General features: G+C 42.7%; 1 protein-coding gene across 4 annotated transcripts in view; it reads right to left on the minus strand.

Annotated features, from left to right (window-relative positions):
* Window positions 1–22,781, minus strand: part of MGAT5 (alpha-1,6-mannosylglycoprotein 6-beta-N-acetylglucosaminyltransferase) — a 383,255-nt gene that overhangs the window by 124,970 nt on the left and 235,504 nt on the right. For all 4 annotated transcript variants that reach the window (XM_079783063.1, XM_079783061.1, XM_079783064.1 and 1 more), the window contains 3 exons: window positions 7,944–8,015; window positions 6,113–6,274; window positions 2,331–2,500 (listed from right to left, as the gene is read on the minus strand). In XM_079783063.1, the coding sequence (XP_079639189.1) occupies window positions 2,331–2,500; window positions 6,113–6,274; window positions 7,944–8,015 (404 nt within the window). The remainder of the gene's footprint in view (window positions 1–2,330; window positions 2,501–6,112; window positions 6,275–7,943; window positions 8,016–22,781) is intronic.

Genomic DNA, 22,781 nt, shown 5'->3' on the forward strand with positions numbered 1-22,781 from the left:
AATGGGTTAATATTGAAACCTTTGACCCCTGCTACACCCCACAGTGATCCTTCATCAAATTATGGCTGGACGTCCTACTTCCAAGGACAGTAGCCTAAACAGGACTCTGCCCTCTAGCTCTAAACTGCCACTGTCTCCAAGCACCCTGTTCTCCAGCTCGGTGCCTGATGCACAATTTCTTCCCAAGAATTCGAGTATTTCTTTTGTGAGGGGCCAGCTAGTAAATACTTTCATCTTTGAAGGGCACATTTTCTCCGTAGTAACCACTCCACTCTATCACTGTAGAATGGAAGTGATCGGACCCTACAGAAACTGTAGGTGTAGCTCCTTTGAAACTTCACCCAAAGCAGGCAGGACTGGACTTGGCCTGCTGAGCTGCTGCTTCCCGACACCTGATCCAGTGTATTCAGTGGTACCCAAACTTGTCTGCACATTGGAATAACCTGAAGCTGTCAAGAGACACTTATGCCTACATCCTATCCCCAAAGGCTGCGACTTAATTAATCTGAGATATGGTCTGGGCTTTGGGAGTCTAAAAAGGTTCCCAGGAGGTTCCAATGTCCAGGAATGTTTGGGAACCACTGCTGTATGCTATTTCCACAATTACCTTCTTAAATAAAATACATCTGTCCCTGTCACCAGTGCTTAAAGACCTTCGTTCCTCTTGACCACGAAACAAAGTTTTTGCCTGATAGACCCCCAATATGCCTTCCCTGACTTCCCTTGAAAGCACCATCCCTGGGGCTCCAACAGTGTTCCATTTGTTTACCCATCCACCCACTTATTCATCCTTTCACTCATTTGCTCAGTAAATAGGAGCACCCACTGTGTGGTAGACACTTTTCTATTTGCTGAAGAACAATATTCATAGTTTCTTCACTTCCTGTGCTTACATTCTAGCATCCACACCTCAATTAGTACTAATCACATTGCAATTAGTGTAATTATTATGTAATGCATTAATTATAATTAGCAAATGACTGGCATCTCCATGAACACATGCTGGCCATCTCTGCCTACCCCTTACCAAGATCCAGTCCACAGAAGGCACTAGAGGAACGAGTGCTAACTGCATGAAGGCATCCACCTCACAGGTTGGTGCCCAGTGTGCTCTAATGTAAGCAGGAGGGAGGCACCAGAAGGCAGCGTGCAGAAGGGACAGAAGGTGATTAAGGGTTCAGAAGACTTTGGGTTTATCTGCAAGGCAGTACAGCCGTAGAAAGCACAGGCTCCAAGACCAGACACAGGGCTCCAGTCCTGGCTCTTCCACACATTCTCCATGGGACCTCAAACAACCCATCTGTAGTTGGAATCTCAGTTTCCTCACATTTCAAATGCATAAAGCAATAGCACCTACTTCCAGGTTTGTGCTAAGGACTAAATAAGATAAAAACATATAAAATGCTTAGTACATGATGCACACTTAATGCTCAACAAATTTGAGCTGTTAATAGTCATCATGGTTGTCAAAACTGTTGAAACTATTGTAATTGAAGCCCTTACCCACAGTTTCAGAATATGGAAATCATTTAACAAATGACAGTGATATTATCTTACTGATACTGCTTCCATCTCAACACTGCCACTGGTCAGGTGTGGGCCTTGGACCTAACAGTGAACAGTAAAGTAGGAGCCAGATGAGATACATTCATTGAACATAGACTGTTCACCCAACGTGTTTCTTCTGCTAGCATTTGACATATCGCATCATGATAACTTGGCTGCTGGATGTTATCTGGAAGGAGTGAAGGGGCTCTAAGCATTCCTGCTTAGCCAGCTGTGTCCATCTAAATGAGATTAAGAGCAGGCCAGAATTGCAAGCAAGTTTCACTGAAATGGAAAACCCAGGTAGAGTTAACAGACTAAGAGCTGAATGTTGGCTAATTGAAAAAGGATTGGATCAGGGCTTTCAGGAAACTCATTCTATCCAAATTAAATTATAAACAGGAACCTGCCCTGTTTCAAGATTCTGAAAGCTTGATGTTGAGTAGGGAACGGTATGAATTTCAGCAAGAGACAGGGAATTAGGCAGGCCAATAATGTCTTATGCTGCAGATGTTGGAAGCACCTGTAATAGCAAAGAATAAGCCCCGGGTTTGAATTTTCTGGCATTCATTTGTGAAGCCTCTGGAGCCTGCAGCTACAATGAAAACATATTATGCTTTCACAGTGTATGTATTTAGCTCCTGAAAATAATCTTCTTATCTCCTGCTTAGTGAATTATCACTTTCATTTTCCTCCACAAGAAATTACACAGTAATAGAGGGCTTTAAGAGTTTACAATTTCTTTTTTGTATTCTGATTTTAAAATTGAAAAGTAATCTCCTTACTCCTTGAGCTCAGCCAGTGAAGCTGAAATCCTAATGTCATGGCCCAGTAAGTACAGCGATGTAATTAAATCACTCCACTGCACTAATTCACCGAGAGGACCGCCGCTGAACGCTGTCTCCGCAATCTTGAACCCAGACTCCTTCGTCAGGAGGCCCAGGTGGACCAGGACCTGGGAAAACAAACAAGAGGCAAATGCTGATTCCACCGAACCAAGCACAAACTCCACAGTTATACACGAAAAAGCGATCAACCGATGTTAACACCACGTTTACGTTCAATGAAATCTCAATGTGGGGTAAGCAGATTTTCAAAAAAGTAAAAAGAAAGGAGGAAAATGATTTTTCATTGTTGTTTTAGAGAAACAACTATCCTTGGTGCAACTATGAGAATGAGGTACAGACAGATAATCCTTCTTTTAAAAAGACGGATGTATTTGAAAAGTCAAAAGTAAAGGAGGGTAAGGACAATAAAATATATTTTAACAGTATGGATTTTTTTCTCACAGCTAGAATATTTTATGCTTTTTAACATGGAAAATGCCAAATACATACTAAGGCAGACCTGACAATAAAGTTAATTCCCATGTGCTTATCATGTAACTCTAATCATCAACTCATGATAAACCTTATTTAATGTATAGCCTAATTTTCTCCCAACCCCTCTAGCTTATCTTGAAGCAAAGCCCAGACTTCATGTTTTCATCTATAAATGTTTTGATCTATAAAAACAAACAAACCCTCACTTAAAAAAAACAAAACGTAACATCACTAACACCCCAGAACAACTATTAATTCTTTAATATTATCCAGTTCCCAGTTGGTACTTACACCTCCTCAGTGTCCCTTATTTTTTCAAGTGTAGCTGTTCTAGTCAGAAGTCAAATAAATGGTAACTGCCTCATGTGTTTCTTAGCCATCTTTAACCTGGAGTAGTGCCCCATCAGCCTTTGGGGGGGGGGGGGGAGAGGTTTGAGGGGCTTGTCATTTATTTGTCAAAAAGACTGGGTTGTATTTCCAGTAGTCTCTCTCACACTCTGGGTTTCGCTGACTATATTGATGGTAAATTAGTAACTAGATCTACAGACAGGATTAAATCCATATTTAGTTTTTCTAGCAACACTACTTCATATGTGGTGCGTCTACTTCCTTCCAGGGTGGGAACGTCTGTTTTGTGATGTTAGCAGCTACTGATGATCATTCATCCATGAGGGGTGGCAGAATGGTGATACTGGCTCATTCCTTCTGCACTTATTAGTGGGAATGCTTCTGTAAGAGAAACTATCCCATATCAGCCAACTACATGGGCTGTAATATAGCTTACATTAAAAAAAAAAAAAAAGCCTTCAGTCTTTCCCTTTATTTAGCAGTTTTAAAAAAATTGTTCTTTAGTGTTCTCTAATAATGACCAAAGAGAACTTACACACACACACACACACCATTGTAAAAGTATGGCTATAAGTTTATTTGCTGTGTTTTAATAAATTGTAGTTGTTATTCTTACTGAATATCACATTGTCTCATCTTGGCCAACAGGAAGCTATTCAGTTGGCTTCTAAGTTCTTTTACACAGTCCTGGTCTTTGACAGTTTACTTTCTGGTAAGACAGGGTGTTCCAACCTCATCACGTACAACTCCTGCCGCAGACCTTAATCAGCCAGTTTCTTAAGAACCTCTGACAGCATTCAGTGGGAATGGTATTTAAAGGTCAAAGGCCAGTGCTAAGCACACTCTCAATTATCACTTCCTGTAGGCCTTTTCAGTGGGCACAGGTAGAAAATTTATTTTTCCTCGAGGATAAAACTAATCATGAGTTCATACTGGTTTTTCCAATTCAAACTCAGGATTACAGTATCTTTACATAAGATTATCCATCTGACATTTGTTATTTCCTCTCCCCTATACTGAAAAACCCACTTTGCAAGGACACACACATAATTAACTTGCCTTATTCCAATACACACAATTGATTCAGAGTGAGAATATCAACACCACCATCTCCTACATGATTAGTAAAAATTGTGGAAAGACATTTTTGCAGTTTTTTTGTCCTTTGTGATATCCCATGAGAAACGTTCAACTTACCGTGTTCTAGTCAACAAGAATAGTCCGTCTCTATACATTCGTAGTAAAACTGGACAAGCAATGAGTTCATTTGTTTTATATTCCTTGTGCTTTTCAAGTACTGCTATTTATTGATAATTAAATTTTTACACCTATGTAAAACTAAAGGCCCAGTGCACAAAAATTCGTGCACTCGAGGGGGAGGGTCCCTCAGCCCAGCCTGCGCCCTCTCAGAGTCCGGGAGCCCTCGGGAGATGTCCGACTGACATCTTAGGCCTGCTCCCTGAGCCACAGTCTGGCCTCCCTCTGTGGAAGGCGACCGGTGGGCTGATGGAGGGACAGCGCTGGCTGGCCTCAACCCCTGATCACCCCTCCGCCGCCGCTGGTCACCGCCACCCCCTGATCGCCGTCCCCTCCCTCTGCCCACTGGCACCCACTTTGGCTAGCCTGGTGCCACCTGCTCGCAGGCCCCGCCCTCCGCCTATCTGTCGATTTGCATATTAGGCTTTTATTATATAGTATGATTCCTGTATAAAATCTACAAAGTGAGATACATCCAGAGAAGTCTGGTTTCTACACCTGTTGTCTCTATGCTATTCTTGCCTTCCCCTTATTTGACATTGTTTTATTGTGGTAAAGTATATCTAACATAAAATTTACCATTTTAACCATTTAAAAAATATGAGCAAGAAGTGTGTATGTATATTATATAAGTGTTGTGTGTGTGTGTGTGTGTGTGTTGTGTGTGTGTGTGTATGAATGCATCTATATGTACACATGGAGGATAGACATACATATATAGATAAATTCTCTATTCCCTTTTAAAATAATGTTTACTATTCTCCACCTAACATTTCTTCACCTAACGATTCATTCTGGAGGTTACTGTATAGGATTAAATAAAATTACACTTTACTTCCTTTTATAGCCTATCTGGACCTCTGACCACATGCTCTTCCATGTCTCATGAACTCAAGGACCCAAGCAGAACTGTCCCATCAAAGTGCAACTTGGGATTTGGAGGTATATCTGTATTTCTTTTCGAGGATATCAAATGAGTCAAATTAGGAAAAATAGCAAACTCATTCAAATTTATTTTTAGATATAGGAATATGTAGTTTATTCTGCTCAGTTTTTCATCATCAGAACAGTTCACTTAAAGCCATAGCCGCTTAGTCTCTAACAGAGTATAGGATTTCCCAGGCTCAGGAGTATTCTAGACATTTTCCAAGCATCTCCTCATAAACTTGAACCAAGTGGCTCAAGTTTAATTTATTTTATCTCTCTCTCAAGCATGCAAGCAGAAGCACCAAACAGAATATTAATGGAACTCACCGTTGCCCAAACCCCAGAACCAACAAACTCAAAAAATATGAAATTGTCATAATGATGTAATAAGAAGTTCTCAAAGGTTGTTTGTGTTCAGTAAAGAGAACAGGGGTAAGTTTCCTGACACCACTGAGAGACAGTCAGATGGTTCAAAGGAAAATCCTTCAGGCAGATATTTTGCGTGGATTTACCCAAGAAATGTGTGCTGGTCCCTGCTAAGTGGGGTGATGTGACTGGGGAAAAGGGAAACCCAGAAATGGTTGTACGAGCGACTGAGCAGATTCACCCGGAGGAACAGCAGGAAGGCCTGACGTTTCTTAGTCTTGGTTCCAAGCAAATCAAATTTTAAAAGAAAACGGGCATCTAACGAATGGAATTAATTACAAACTCACTTTCTTCCTCTTTCTCTTTTCAAGATTCTGCTTTTCTGCTAGGGACTTGATTGCTTGGATCCACGCATCAGCCATGCGCCGGATGCGCAGCCTCATCCATCGGAACTCTTCATGCTTCTTCATCATGTTGTAGAGAATATTAAAATCCGTACGAATTTCCGCCTAGAAACAGAAATTTAATAGAAAGGAGTAGAAGATGAAGTCAGAATGCATAATGGTTTGCATGAGGTCACATCTGAAAACTTGAAAGAGGTACTCAATTAAATACAGGGCTCAAAAGGGGGTCTTGGCAGCACAGTTTTTCTTTAAGGTCCCGGGACTGCCAACTGAAGCAAAGGCCTCTGACTGCTCAGCTGCCATAAGGGACATCATTTTAAAAATGAGAAACTGGGAAGGAAAGCACAGTCACTGCAAGGCCATGAGCTATGTTAAAATGCATTTTTTAATAATGAGTATGTTTGATGTACCTTGAAATTCTTTGCACCTGAATTTATTGGCCATTTCAATCTACTGCAGGCAGCAGAGTCCTGGGAAAATGGAAGTCAGTTTTTAGCAGGCTACCTGGTATTGTGAAGGCTGCCAGAGACCTCCTCTGTCCACACAATGAAGAAGGGAAGCACAAGTTTTTTTCCCCAGTCCAAACAAACAAAAGTTCATTACTTTCTAAAGAATTTAAGAGCCAGGAAAAACATTTTCTGATCACAACTGAATAAAATTTAAAATTCAGGCCAGAGTCATGTAAAAGCCAGGAAGAACATATTTGTCATACAGCTGGAAAGGACCAGTGATTAAAATAATAGAAAAAAATAAGAACACTAATATTGGTTTCATGCAACATCTAAAATGCTGAATCCAACTTTCAGCAGTCACCGTCGTTCATTCTAAACACTCATCTATCTGATCATGGCCCTCCCTGACTCAACAATTTCTCCAGATTCTGGTGATTAAGCGCTGGGCCTTGGGCCAAATCCCCCTAGCTGCCTGTTTTTGTACATGAACTTCTATTGGAACACAGCCACACCCTTTCGTTTGCATCTTGTCTATGGCTGCCCTCTGTACTACAAAGTCAGTAGCTGTGATAGAGACCTGAGGGCCTACAAAGATGAGAATATTAACATCTGGCTTTTTACAGAAAAAGTTTGCAGATTCCCATCTAAACACTAAAGACTTAAGCTTGTAATGTGGCATATAAAACCTTTCATAGTTCCCCTAGCTACGTCTCCAATCTCACCTTCAAATATCCAAGCCCCTATGGCCTTGTCCCACTGAACCATGCATATTCTAGTCCCTAAAAATGCTGAACTCTTATGCATGCCCTTCTTCTCTCACATCAGACACCTTTATCTCCTTGACCCAGTATAAACTCATTCGTCATTTTATTTTTTTTCTTTAAATCTTTATTATTGGAAGTATTACATATGTCCTCTTTTATCTCCCATTGACCCATTCAGCTCCAGTGTCATCTCTGCAGTATCTCATGGCTGCAGGCTTAGACCACAACTTCCTCATTAATTTCACGGGTCTGTGTTCTAGCATTTACACAAGTGTGGTCACTTTTACAACCATCACCCTCATATATCACAGGGTGCCTCCACAAGGTGTTATTCATAGCAGTAGCCTGTCACTTAGGAACTCTTACAGAATTGCTCAATAAATAGATGCTAACGAGTTGACTGATTTGGTCACCAAGATTTCCACAGGGCTGGGTGTAGAGGCTGTTCCGTTTACCACTATTTCGGATCACAGCTGGAATTTCTAGAAGACACCACATGTATCAACTGGCATCAGACCCAAATCACAAGCCCAGTAAAAGGTTTCCAAAATCACTTACTAATGAATTATGATCAGCTTCCTCGTAGGGATTTTTTGCTCTCCATGGTAAACGAGGACACCAATTTTCAACCTGGAAAATATAAATCAGAGACACTAAGTACGCTGGCTCATCTGGAAATGAACTAATGTATACAGAAAGCACTGAGCACAGTTCCTGACACACCGTGAGCACTATATTTAAGCAGGTTATTACTATTAGTCAGAGTCCATGCTTTTAGTCAGCAATCCAGAGACAGGTGCCCTCTCAGATGAAACACTAATCAGCAAAGGCCCCAAGGAGTATATGATTACACGTTACATCTGTCCTTCACAGCACTTTACAGGGACTGATTCCTTAATCATTTAACCCCCCATTTCTACACCAGGAGAGGCGGGTCTCATGGCAGAAAGTTAAAAGACTTGAACATTCCCTCCGGGGAATGAGAATGAGAGGTACCGCTCTGACAATTTAGCAGAAGGACAGGAATGGTTCGTTATCTGCTGCGGCACGTCTGGAAGGGAAATTGCATGGCATTTGAGCCACAGGACTCAGTCATTTATCTCAGAATTAGGAATGCAGCTGACGGTTTAAGGCTAATTGATCGTGGCTTTCCCTCATTTTCTGGCTGTTCACTTCGCACCATCATAAGGAATAAGATGGTAAAAACTATTGGAGAAAGAGATGAAAGGAAAAAGAAAAAAGAACCCTCAGCGATTTTGTGAGAGCCATTCTGGAAGATAGATTGTTCTGTCAATGCACAAGAGTTCAGAGAGTTGGGGGGAGGAAGAAAGAGAAAGGAAGAGCGCCAGGTTTTATAGGAATCACTTCAGCAAAGGTTACCAAAGAATATTGGGTGAATTCACAATTTCTAGTAAAGAAAAAATGCATTGGGTAATACTGATGTCTGACCTTGTGTCAAAACTGACCATATAGCCCTGGCTGGTGGCTCAGTGGTTAGCGCATCTGCCCAAGTACTGAAGGGTCTTAGGTTCAATTCCTGGTCAAGGGCATATACCTGGGTTGCAGGTTCCATCCCTGGCCCTTGTCAGGTGCAGGAGGCAATCAATCGATGTGTCTTTCTCCCCCTTTCCCCCTCTCTCTCCTTCCTCCCAACCCTCCTTCCTTTTCACTCCATCTAAAAAAGCAACGGAAAAATATCCTCAGGTAGGATTAACGACAACAACAACAACAACAACAACAACAACACCTGGCCATACAATTCCAAAATAGCATATCACCCATTTACTAATACATAATGAGATTATTAAAGATAAATAATGAACAGCCATTGAAAACAATTTTTTCTCTGGCCAGGCGGACCTCCAGAAACAAAGCAAAAGCAAGAGGCTGGGGATGTCCTTGGAAGGTCACTGAGAAAGCAGGGGCATGTGAGACCACAGCCTCCTGGGTACCAGTAATAAAGCGTCAAACGAGATGGTCTATCTTCCAGCTGTGGGTGATTCTCAAAGAAACAGTAGTTTCACTGACCTAGAAACTGTGCTTAAAGCAAGGCAGTTTTTACTAAGACCAAAATAACTGGGTGGTTAGCACGCAACCGGCTGCCTGCAAATGATCTGGAAGCGATAAGCAGAGGGCAGCGAAGCTTGGGGGAGAGTGGAATCCCTGGATAGGAAAAGTGCAATATTCTCTTTTTCTTCTTGCAGAGTAAAATTAAACTTCACTGCATTTATGAATGACTCCAGAGGCTCCGAAGGACTCCCCATGAGGAAAGCTAAAATGGTTTTTCTCATAAAAAAGGAAAACACTAACTTGCTTTGGATGCCCATGTCTAATTACTGAGCCCTTACAGCAACATTACCATGAACAGCAATATCAGGAGCTCCACAAATGAGAAAAGTGAGGGAAAACCAGCAGAAAAGAAGCAAGCAAGAGGATGAAGCCTGTTAGTCCGGTAGCATCGCACACCTCTGACCTTACATTGCTAGACCAGACAGGATTACTTAGTTCAAGTTAAATTTTTGTAAATGGACGCAATGAAACATTGCTATAAAGCATGTTTATAATATGAAGGTGTTGAATGGATCTCAGAGCAATCCTTCAACCCCACACTGAAGGACGAGGATGTGCAAGCAAGGGCACACATCGCAGCCAATCTCACCCCGAGTGACTAACATACACAGCAACATGTCAGTATAAAAAGATGAAACATAACTGTGAGTAAAGAAAATCAACCAAAAGGAGAGACATTCGTGAGATCAGATACCGAAAAGGGAAAGTACATTCTCTCCTCACTCTTCTGCCCTAAGGAGGAGCTTCCAAAACTCGCTCTGATGAAAATACAGTCCAAGGTGATCTTCTAAAATATGACTTCCCTACAGAATACTTGAGGCTTTAATTCCTCTTTGAAGCTGGTCATTTATCTCAGTTCTTGCTGCTCTAAATGACTGGAGAATGCTCTGAACGGCTTCAAGGACACCCTGGAAGCATGGGAGGTGGAGTCAGTCTATTTCGGCTTTTAGCAAGAAATCTCATTGTCACATGTTCATGGTCCTGCAGGAAAGCCCTATATGAACACCCTGACCCAGAATGAGGAAGGCGAGTTTTAAGGTGGTTGTTTTAGCACAGTGATAGGATAACTGGTTGAGAAGATAATTAAATCAAACATTAAACCAATTTTTCCATGGGGGTGGAGCGGGCGACCATTTCTTTCTGAAACCTCAGAGGATGGCGAGGACCAGGAGAAAGCCAGCACTGGCATTAACTCCACGCATGAACCAGCCCTCCCATGAGCAACCCTCTCCTAAAGAACAGTCATTCATAACACTCCGGGAACGTGTGGCTCAAGGCTAATACCTAGGCCTCCTAATCCCTGGCTCCTGTCTGATATACTTGGGCAGCTTTCACAAGGTTTACTCCCAGCATAGCATCTTACCAGGAAAGCTGGACCCCAGAATGAGCCCACTGCCTTCCTGATCTGGACACTCTTCTATTTCAAATCTCCCCTCCCCTCTCCTCCCCTCCCCTCCCCTCCCCTCCCCTCCCCTCCCCTCTCGTGTCTCAGAATCCCACTGTCCTAAGTCAGCCTATGGTTTCTGCCTCCTTCCACCCGCTGCTTTGGCCACACTGTCCTAACTGTGACTCCCGGTGCTCCCCCGGGACAGGATTGTGTATCTGCCCTCAGTGCAGGCACACAGAGCTGTGGCGCTGGGCCCTTTTACTGGCCACCCCACCCCTGCCTGATTCCTGGGTCTGGCAGTCTTGACCCCTCTGCCAGGGTCAGGACTGTATATCCTTAAAATAGTCCGTCCACAAATCACCACAGTAAGTCCAAGACTTGAAAACCATCCGAGTTGGCAACACACACAAGAATCAATAGAGGAGCAGAACTCTAATAACCTTGGATTTGAAGACAAAGCTCCTTCCAGGGAAACTGACCTTTTTAGTGCACTGGCCTCAGGCAACAAAATGAAGAGGCAGCAGAAACAGAAAAAGAACAGCCAGGCTAGACCTTAAAAATAGGAAGAGGGCCCCGTAAATCGCTTTCTTGAGCGAGGAGATAAAAAATTTAACCAATTTGATTTTGACACCCCTCCTTCCAATGATTTAAACTTCTTTGATCTGAGAAGGTTTTGCAGCTTAATCATGAGCAATGTGAACCGAAATCCCTCAACAGAGCTCAGGTAGGTCACACGGTCAAGGTCTGTACGATGGACAATTCATTACACTACAGGGAAAAAAAGGCTGGTAGATCTGTACACAGCTCAAATTGGAATTTAAAGGGGGAAAGATGCAGTGAAATTACAGCAAGAAGTTGAGGAGATTTAACATATATTCAAGTACTTAGGTGTAACAGGCATAACTCTATGTAAAGTTCAATTAAAGAATAATGATTAGGCTCTGTTATGGCTTCTTGTCTCGTGATTAATGTTGTATTTGCTTTAATGGATCAGTGACATAGAGTTTCATGCTGTATTTTTAAAATATTTTTATTGATTTTAGAGAGGAAGGAAGAGGGATAGAGAGAAAGAAACATCAATGATGAGAATCATTGATCAGCTGCCTCCTGCACGCCCCCACTGGGGATCGAGCCCGCAACCCAGGCATGTGCCCCTGGCCGGAATCAAACCCAGGACCCTCCAGTCTGCAGGCCGACACTCCATCCACTGCACCAAACCGGCCAGAGCTGTATTTTTCAGAGTCAAGTGCAATCAAAACTAAATAAGAAAAACGTATGAGAAAAAATCTGAGATTATCTCTGGATGATGATGTTAAGGGTGTTTTTCATTTCCTTCTTTGTGCTAATCTGCATATTATGCTTTTTACAATAAAGATTTATTAACAGAATAATTTCTAAAGGAGTTCTATTTTATAAGCATACAATCATTTACTGAGGTTCACAGTATGTCAGGGTCTCTGGAATCCTATATAATAAACTAGTAGCCCATTTGCAGGAAGAATCCTGCAAGCGGCCGCTGTGGCCGCGTGCGCTGCCACTGTGGCTGCGTGCGCTGCTGCTGCTGCCGCCGTTGTGGCTGCCGCGCCTGCACCCGCGGGCTGCTGCCACCCGCCCCGCCCTGCCCGGGCTTTCCCTCTGGCAGCCACCTTGCTTTCCGCTTTTCTTCCCTCTTCCTTCTAAGTTGTCTTCAGTCTTCATTCCTCCCTCCCTCAGCGTATGCAAATTAACCGCCATCTTTGTTGGGTAATTTGCATAGTCACCCTGATTGGCTGGTGGGCGTGGTTTGGGCGTAGTGGAGGTGCGGCCAATTTGCATATTACTATTTTATTAGGTAGGAAGGCTAATATGCAAATTGACCGAAGGGTAGAACCACAGGTGCATTGACCACCAGGGGGCAGACGCTCAACGCAGGAGCTGCCCCCTGGTGGTCAGTGTGCTCCCACAGGGGGAGTGCCAATCAGCCAGAAGCCAGGCTCACACCTGCCGAGTGCAGTGGCAGTGGCGGGAGCCTCTCCTGTCTCCGTGGCAGCGCTAAGGATGTCCGACTGATGGCTCCCGGACTGCGAGAGGGTGCAGGCTGGGCTGAGGGACACCTCGCCCCCTGCCCGGCGAGTGCATAAATTTCGTGCACGGGGCCTCTAGTAAACAAATAAGCCTGCATCCATTCCATCGTTCAATCCCTGAAGTGCCCTGTGACACAGGAACCATCGCCAGGCTACCTGTGAGGAAACCACAGCTCACAGGCTGGACACTCGCGAGATAAGCTCGCTAGTGAACAGCAAGGCTGGGTGACAACTGGCATGTGTCTCTCCCCTGACCAGCACAGGTTAGAACCACCTTAAAGGCCATGTTTGGCAAAGAAGAATAGAGTGGGAAAGAGGACTGAATATGGAATCAGCCAAACAGATTATATGCCCAGCTTTACAAACAACTAGGAATACAACCTTTAACCATCTGGCTTTCAAGTCTTCTCATCTATAAAATGAAGAAGTTGTTTGAGGTGACCTCTTAACAATTCTAAAATGCTACAAGATATGAAAAAGGTAATTTTACATCATCTTGTCATGCCAGTTGGTTATATATCAAAAGTACAGCTGACTATATATTTGATATACCTATTGTACATCTATATGCATATACACACACTGATAACATATCAAATGAAGTTACTCATTAAGGTGTATGCTTAAAAAAAAAAAAGACTTCTCTATCCTACTCCAGCCCTGGCCCACCTCCCTTTCTAAAGTTTAAAAAGCAACACAAATGGTACAAGATAACTAGACATGTACTGGTAAATGGTCCAGCTCCCTAGGCCAGTCCTATGCACCAGACAACTGAGCTCATTAATATTTTTTGGCCAAACTGCTTGTTAGAAATGGATGTGTATGGGGGCTGGGTGGGGAGACAAAGATAAGAACAAAGGCACACTGTATGAAGTCAAGTACTAGGCTAAGCACTGTACACACATTATTTCATTTGGTCTTTCATTAATCCTCTAGGAAAGGCCACTAATCATGCCCAATGAAGCCACTGGCACCGAAGGACCCACAGCTGAGCTGGGAGCCATCTGCCACCCCAGAGCCCATGCGCTCCATCCCCACGCAAAACCCATAGAAACCAGACATTTGGTTCCTCTAATCCCGTAAGCACAGTCCAGTCTTCACTATTAGAGTGTCACGGCCTAAACCCGTGGTCGGCAAACTGTGACTCACGAGCCACATGCGGCTCTTTGGCTCCTTGAGTGTGGCTCTTCCACAAAATACCACGGCCTGGGCGAGTCTATTTTGAAGAAGTGGCGTTAGAAGAAGTTTCAAAAATTTGGCTCTCAAAAGAAATTTCAATCGTTGTACTGTTGATATTTGGCTCTGTTGACTAATGAGTTTGCCAACCACTGGCCTAAACCTTCTACATAATGTCCTTCAAACCGGGTTTTCTGTGCTCCTGCTGCACGGCGGGAATGTAAGCTGCAATATTGCTCCCTGCTATGACACTCGCTTGTCTGTGCAGCAAGTGGCTGTTACAGCCTGAACTGGATCACATCCTACACTAACTCAAACCCTCATTGGTTCACCTGGCACCAGAATTTATACCTGACATAAATATGCTTGCACTGCATGCCTCGCTCACCCTGCCCTCCACACAAACCCACCCTGCACGTAAGAACATTTCTATCTTGAAGGGTTGCCAGATTGGGGTGGGCATGTATGTGTGGAAAGCATACCCAGTTAAGTTAGAACTTCATGTAAACAATTATTTTTTTAGTTTATGTCACACACTTATTGTTTAGAAAAAACACTGTTTACCTGAAAGTGAAGTATCTTCTATATTACCTAGTAACTCTATACTTCAGGCATCTGCATTTTCTATTCCTTCCAGAGAGTTCTATGCATCACTCCTTGATTTCCACACTATGCTCCAACTCTTCCTCCGGAAGCCCTCCCTGACCTGCCTACGTGGTTATGCTACATCCGCACTCTCCTTTTCCTGGGGGCATTGCCTTGGAAATCACTTCATGCACTGGTTCACCAGTGTTTGCTGCCCCGTCCACATGTGAGCTCCCTGAGGACAGGAGCTTCCCATGGCCTGTGCACTGCACATCCTCAGCCCTGAGAACAGGGCCAGGACATGGAGGTACTCGGCCATGATGCACTGAGTACTGAATAAATAAATCAAAACATGGCTTGAGCACTAAAGATATTCATGGTGATGATTCTCTTTTCCGTTTATGTAGCACCTGTCCATTTTCATCACTTTGTTAGAACCTTTCAACCATACAGAGGCAGGCAAGGCAGGCCTGACCTTGACCTCAGTGAGGAGAAAACGACTGAAAACTGAAGGGACGCTCTGGACCACAGAGGCAGGAGGTGGGTCAGATGGCAATCAGGTCCCCTGTCTTCTATAACACTGTCCTGCTGCCCTGACCATGGCAGGGAGGAATAATGTGAACAGAAAGTATGGACCCTACCACGTGCAAAAGAGGGCCAAGGGCTGGAGAGATCCATGCAAGTTCTGCTCAGGTTGTCAGAGAAGGGGCAGAATGTAAACAGAAGCTGCAGTATGTTTTCAACCTGCCATAACACCAGTAGGGCTCTAATGAGAGCATGTCAGTTGTAAAAATTCATCCCAACCCACTATAGGAGAACTGTCAATTTTCCTTTTCACAGGAGAGGCAGCAAATGAATTCCTCTGGAGTCAACCACACAGACAATGCATAGAAATGCTTCTTGTACCAACCCCCCACGGGTATACTTCCTGCTGCGCACTGTGTAGGGGCAAACTGGCCCCCAGGAGCTGTCCAAACTGAGGACACTTCAACAGCCAAAATCACCCAATTTATAGAAGTAGTTACATTGTAGAAACCAGGGATATAGTTCCTCTTTTGTGTTGATGTGCAATTTTGCCTAAATCATAGATCCAGGCAAATAATTCTGAGTGACAATGGGAATAAAAGATGGGCAAGAAAACTGTGCCTTCAAATATAATTGGCTCATTCTATTCTAATAGCCTTATGTGATCCCTTGTACTCCCTTATAAATATAATATTAAAGAACATTATATTAAAATTGTTAATAAGTGCTCAAAATGCCCCTGCTTCATATCTCAAAATTAATATTTCAGTAGATTTTAATGTAATAAATTTTACAATATGTTTTTCCAAAATTAGAAAGGTGACAGCTGGGAGACGTTACTACTCAAATCATGCAAACAAAAAGCTATTATCCTATCTAATAAAAGAGTAATAGGCAAATTAACTGTCACTCAGCTACACCCAAAACCACGCCCACCAGCCAATTAGGAGCAAGTATGCAAATTAACCCAACCAAGATGGCTGCAGCCATGGAGCGAGCAGGAGGCTTGGGTTTCCCCGGCAATGGAGGAAGCCAAGCTTTCCGCACACCCTGGCAGGCCCAGGCCTCCACTCAAGGCTACTAAGTTTTAATTATAGAAGATAAATAAATTCCAACAAAAATGGCGGCAGCCACAGAGCTGGAGAGAGCAGGAGACTTGAGTTGCACCCGGTGATAGAGGAAGCCAAGCTCCCACAGCGCTGGCCTGCCTTGGCCTCCTCTGCTCAAGGCTACAAAGTTTCAATTACAGAAGATAAATAAATCCCAACAAAAATGGCTGCGGCCATGGAGCAAGCAGGAGGCTTGACTCCACTCAAGGCTACAAAGTTTCAATTATAGAACATAAATAAATCCCAGATACCAGGGCCTCTGCTTGGGTCACCGGGGGGCGTGGCCAGCCTGCACACCACCACAGGCCCCTCGCTCAAGCCACCCCACGTTCCAAGGTAATCCCCACCCTGATCCGGGATAACCTTCAGGGCAAACCAGCTGGCCCCCACCCATGCACCAGGCCTCTATCCTATCTAATAAAAGAGTAATATGCAAACTGACCATCACTCTAACATACAAGATGGCTGCCCCCATGTGGTCAAAGATGGCTGCCCCCATGTGGACCCAAGATGGCCAGCAGGGGAGGGCAGTTGGGAGGGACCAGGCCTGCAAGGGAGGGCAGTTAGGGGTGATCAAGCCTGCAGGGGTGGGCAGATGGGGGGGGACCCAGGCCTGCAGGGGAGAGCAGTTGTGGGGGACCAGGCCTGCAGGGGAGGGCAGTTAGGGGCAAACAGGCTGGCAGGGGAGTGGTTAGGCATCAATCAGGCTGACAGGGGAGTGGTTAGGGGGGTGATCAGGCTGGCAGGCAGAAGCGGTTAGGGGCAATCAGGAAGGCAGGCAGGTGAGCAGTTGGGAGCCAGCAGTCTTGGATTGTGAGAGGGATGTCCGACTGCCCGTTTAGGCCTGATACTGGGATCGGGCCTAAACGGGCAGTCGGACATCCCTCTGGGGGTCCCAGATTGGAGAGGGTGCAGGCTGGGCTGAGGGACACACACACCCGTGCACAAATTTTGTGTACTGGGCCTCTAATCTATATATATATATAAAAGCCTAAGCAATCTTTACGACCGGACGACCTGATGACTGGCCAGTAGCTATGATGCACACTGACCATCGGGGGCAGACGCTCAATGCAGGAGCTGCCCCCTGGTGGTCAGTGCACTCCCACAGCCAACCTTCCACGGTCCCTACCCCCTGGCCAGCTGGCTGCGATTGGGACTGAGCGAGATGGCCCCGATGGCCCTGATCAATCGCCAGCCAGGCTGAGGGACCCCACCTGTGCATGAATTCATGCACCGGGCCTCTAGTCTATTTATAAAATGTTTTTAAAAGAATTATTCATTCAATAAACACATTTGCCAGGCACCATTACACCTGTGAACAAACAGACAAATCTCTCTGGAGATTACTTTCCAAGCACTTGTTCTTGATGTTGAATGTTGATGGTCACCCCAGGACCTTTGCACTTACTGTTACCACTCTCTGCTGAATAAACAACCCTGGCAGACATCTACACCTCTTACTCTCAAACCTCCTGGTGTTCATACATCATTCTCTCCTTTTCTCAGTGGAGCATTTCCTGACCCCTCCATCTAAAACATACTCCATCACTCCTCGTGAGCATTTCTTCCCTCCCTCTTCTGCTTTATATTTCTCCATGGCACTTACTAGAATCTAAGAGATATATAGTTTACTTTTTAATTTGTCTGGCTCCTCCTACAAAACATAACCTTAATGAGAAATGTTAATCTTTCTGTTGGTTGGTATAGCCCCTGTACCCAGAAAACCCAAGAGCTATGAAGGCCCTTGGCACGCAGATAGTGGCTCAGTGTTGTTTCCCACTAAGAGGAAGTGAGGTCCTTTGAGAAATGGTGGATTCCAGATTTAGGGCATAAATTGTGTAAGATGAACCTGGAAAAGCTTGTGATACCAGGTAGCAAAACACAAACAAACAAAAAACTATTACAAACTACCAGAGTCATGGCAAGAGGACTCAGAAGACAATACAAAGCAGCTCCCTCTGGCTAAGGAAGGGGCAATTTGAGAACCAGTTAAGAAAATAACTGAAATATATTGAACATATCAAATATGTTTTAATCAATGACTTCATATGAAGATAAAAACCAATAAGTGTACAAGTGAACGAACAAGTGAAGATGCTAGGAAAACAAGAGAGAAAGAAAAATAATTTTCTACATGAACTATCCCTCAGAGTAACCAAATACCTGATGAGGAGTAATTTCTCTTCATAGAAGTATTCCTGATAGATTAAGAAGGAACCCAGGCACTGATCATCAAGGGCAGATAACATCATGAAAAGAGAGATAACCAGGCTTCCTGACAGAAGGACAGAATATCATCCAGGGAGTGAAGCACTCTTACAAAAAAATATTAAGCCTGACTCAGATCAAGCCTCAGATCTAACCATCAATTTACAGGAAATACAAAAGGCTGGGAACCAGGCTATACAACAACATGGGGATGGAATAAAATGTAGAGTATAACCAATTCTCTAAGGCAGACAAAGAAGTTCCTTCAACAAAAATCACAAGGAGGGAAGTAAAGAGATGAGGGGAACCTAAAATTAAAGAGAGACTTTAAAGATACCAACTATTGTAATATATGGTTCTTACTTGAAAATCAATACAAATAAATAAACTTTAATTTACAAGATAGCCTAGAAAATGTGAATACTAACCTGATATTTTATGAAATTAAGGCATTATGCTAATTTTTTATATGAAACAGAGGCCTAGTAGAAAAAATTTGTGCACGGGTAGGGTCCCTAGGGCTGGCCAGCACTCAGGGCCAATCTGTGCGGTGACTGGCGGGGCAATTGGGGTCACTGGCACCTGCCTTGGCTGGCCTGGGGCCTGCGGGCTGAGGGCAGCTCCTGTGTTGAGCATCTGCCCCCTGGTGGTCAGTGCATGTCATAGTGACTGGTTGCTCCACTGGTCCTTCCACCATTTGGTCCATTTGCATAGTAGGCTTTTATTATATAGGATTGGCAGTCATAATGGGAATAGATATATATTTTAAAAGAGTCTATTTCAAAGTTACTTACTGAAACATTCACACATGATATGACATTTGGAATTTGCTTCAACATAATGGAGGGTGGAGATTATTAATGAAATGAGATTGGCCATGAAACAACAATTACTGAATCTGACTCATGGGCACAAGGGGGTTCGTTACACCCTTCTCTTTCATATCTATTTGTAATTTTCCATATTAAAGTTACCATATTAAGTTTAAAACATAAAAAATTTACAACTATTTTATTGGCATACAAAAGAAATTACAAGAGACAATATTTAAAAGTTTGTTAAAGAAAAGCAAATTGAAGATGAAAGCACTGAAGCCTCTATCCGCCACATGTATTCCAAGGAGCAGAGATGATGGTTTGGGCTTTGGCAAGTCCTGTCATTTCTAATTTTTTTTTAAAATATATTTTATTGATTTTTTTACAGAGAGGAAGGGAGAAGGATAGAGAGCCAGAAACATCGATGAGAGAGAAACATCGATCAGCTGCCTCCTGCACACCCCCCACTGGGGATGTGCCCGCAACCAAGGTACATGCCCTTGACTGGAATCGAACCTGGGACCTTTCAGTCTGCAGGCCAACGCTCTATCCACTGAGCCAAACCGGTTTCGGCCATTTCTAATTTTTGTAAGGTGGAGGCCAGCACAAGGAGTGGCAAATATAAATGTTGTAGTACCTGAAACTTACCAACAGGGGTGTCACTAAAAAGATAAACTTAGGAGAGGAGAAAAATTGCAGGGAGAAAATTGAAAGATCAGTTAGGCTTACTGGTCTATAAACTCAGGACTTTTTTTAAAAATCCTTTTTTCTAAGGATGTCTTAGAAGTCAGGTAATAAGAGCAACAAAAACACAGAGATGAAAAAGATACAAATAAAGGCTGAACTAAAAAAGGGAAAAGACCATAAATCTCTCCCCCTTCCTTTACTGCCAAGAAATATTATCTCACAAAAAGAGAATTTCCTACTGCAAATGCTAAACATTTTAAAAGGTGTGTGTTGGTGTCCTCAGGCAACAGTCTAGTGATATTTTTCAAGTACTCCTGACTTGTCCCAAAATGTCAGGTATGTGTTTTTTCCTTCAAGTTTTCTCCTGCAACCTAAATAGTCAGTTCTTTGTTGCTGCACACTTTGACAAATTAGTCTGTGCAACACCATTTCCAAGTTATCTTTAGCAGCCAACACAGCCCATAAATCCAAATCATTGTGCTGGTTATTAGGATTTCATTTCATGCTCGCATTCACAAACATTTAAGATTTCAACCTTTGCTGTTGGGCATTAATCTTGGCATTAATCAAGAGATTAAGTATGCTGAATTTAAACTCAAGGTTAATAGCATGCTCAGCCAATATTAGTTTTACATATTGCCAAGAGAGAACAGAAAGAGGCAAAGACCTTTATGCCTGTTGTCCATGACATAGAAGAAACAGACTGACGAGTAAGGCATGAAATTGCTTCCTTTGTTTCTTTATGAGGGAGTCACACACACATGCGTGCACACTCACTCATCCAGTCCAAATTGGCATTTGAAGCAACAGCCTGTACACATCCTAAGATCCAGCAATCAATCACTGGGCAATTTGATTATTTCAGGGCAACTATAATTGCAATGGCAACAGAAATGCTTAAAAAAAAAAAAAAAACCCAGCACAAACAAATTAAGAAGTCTGGAAAGGTATAATGATTGCTAGTTGCTAGAATAATTGTATAAATAGGAAAAAAATGTCTGGGTGTCAAATATATCAGAATGACCTATCAATATAATATCAATAGAGGGAAAGACATTCATTCTAAATTTCATAAAAGCTGAAAGCAGTAAAAGGCTCGGCGGAGGGCTAGGTTAATATACCTGAAACAATGACAGAGTAATTACTTTATAGGGCCTTGTCTCTATAATGAGAGTTGTTACATGGTTCACAAAAAAAAGATATAGAAAATGAACTACCCAATGATCTGAAAATGCAAGGTGGCCTAATTCATTCACTCCCACCACCTGGAATGACTGAGCACATGGTTTTCATGAGTTATCCTCAGGAGAATCGGTGCCGTTTCTTTCATGGTGGGTAGGGTATCAAAATTTTGAGTATTTGAAAACTAGCAATGAAGACTGATTCATGGGAACTAGCTAAATGAGAGCTATATTTCAAACACAGATGCATTTGAGCATAGAATTGAGTGCAAAATCAATGGCAGCAAGTGACCTAGCTGAGTTCAGTTTTTCTTTGACATGAAGGGGCAACAGTAATGAAAGTGCAGAAGTACTGGGCAACATATCCTCTCAGAGCCTCTGTGACTGTCTTTCTATTACTCAGAATTGGGGAGAGGTTTAAACGACATTGTGTATCTGAGGTGTCTGGCATACAGTGGGGGCTGAATAATGTTTTATTCTTCTGCCACACAACAAGGGTAAGGAATAAACTTTTATTACCACATCCAATCCCTAATAAAGTATTACATAACAAGCATCTGTGGGGATAATATAAGGAGAAATGGCTTTACTTCCTGGAATTTACCAGAAACGATTTGTAGACTACAAATTGGTAAGGGTAAAGGTGGTTTATAATCCTATAATTCAGTGAAAGTTGGCACACTGAGACACCCAGGGGAAAGACAAACGAAGGAACAGTGTCAACTCCTAAGACCGGTTTCAATCTAAATGCTTCAATTCAACTGGTGACTGACTATATGAGAGACATTTTATTTCACGTCCTTTTTTATCTTTAAAAGTTCTGAAGTTAAACATAGAAGGAAACAAGAACTGGCTTTTCAATAAGTATTGAGAAAAGAATAAAAGTCAATGGTACACCTGTTGATCAAGTACACATCAAATGAAGATGTCTCTCTTAATAATTTTTTCCAAATACAAGAGAAACCTAGCATATGATACAGGTTAAATGAAGAAGGAACATTTCAAGAAATGAAGAGAAAAAAATGACAAAAAAAAGAAAAGAAAAAGAAAACAGCACCACAAATCCTTAGATGTTGTCCAGAATTTAAAAAATACTAGAATGGAATTAATTGGCTTGAGAAAACATCTCTAATAATTTCATATTAACGAAGGTAGGGGTGCATGCCTCTTTCCTTCATCCAGCTCACAACCCAAATCAAATAGAAGTGTCCTATCCAGAAAAAAAAGAAGCCCATGGGAACAGCTAAATTTCTACATTACCAGAAGTCAAGGAATCTAAAATTAAATTAGATTGGTGAATGAGAACCAGAAATTGACTCTAATTCAGAAACGAACTTACGGTCCCACATAAAGTGTCACAAGCATGTGATGCCCCCAAATTGTCCTAAAAAATAACAATAGTAGAAACCATAGAAGTATTATAATGGGGAATGAATGTGATATACTACTTATATTTGTCTGACAAGTCATAGAACTAAAAGAGAATGTACTAACAAAGTAAGATTATAAAAATATTTATATAAAGCTATCCATGTTAATCTGAATAAACGTTAAACCCAGCTTGTTACTCTAACTGATTTTTCTCTC

Source organism: Cnephaeus nilssonii (genome assembly GCF_951640355.1).
Source record: "Cnephaeus nilssonii genome assembly, chromosome: 10".
In the NCBI taxonomy this organism is placed as follows: Eukaryota; Metazoa; Chordata; class Mammalia; order Chiroptera; family Vespertilionidae; genus Cnephaeus; species Cnephaeus nilssonii.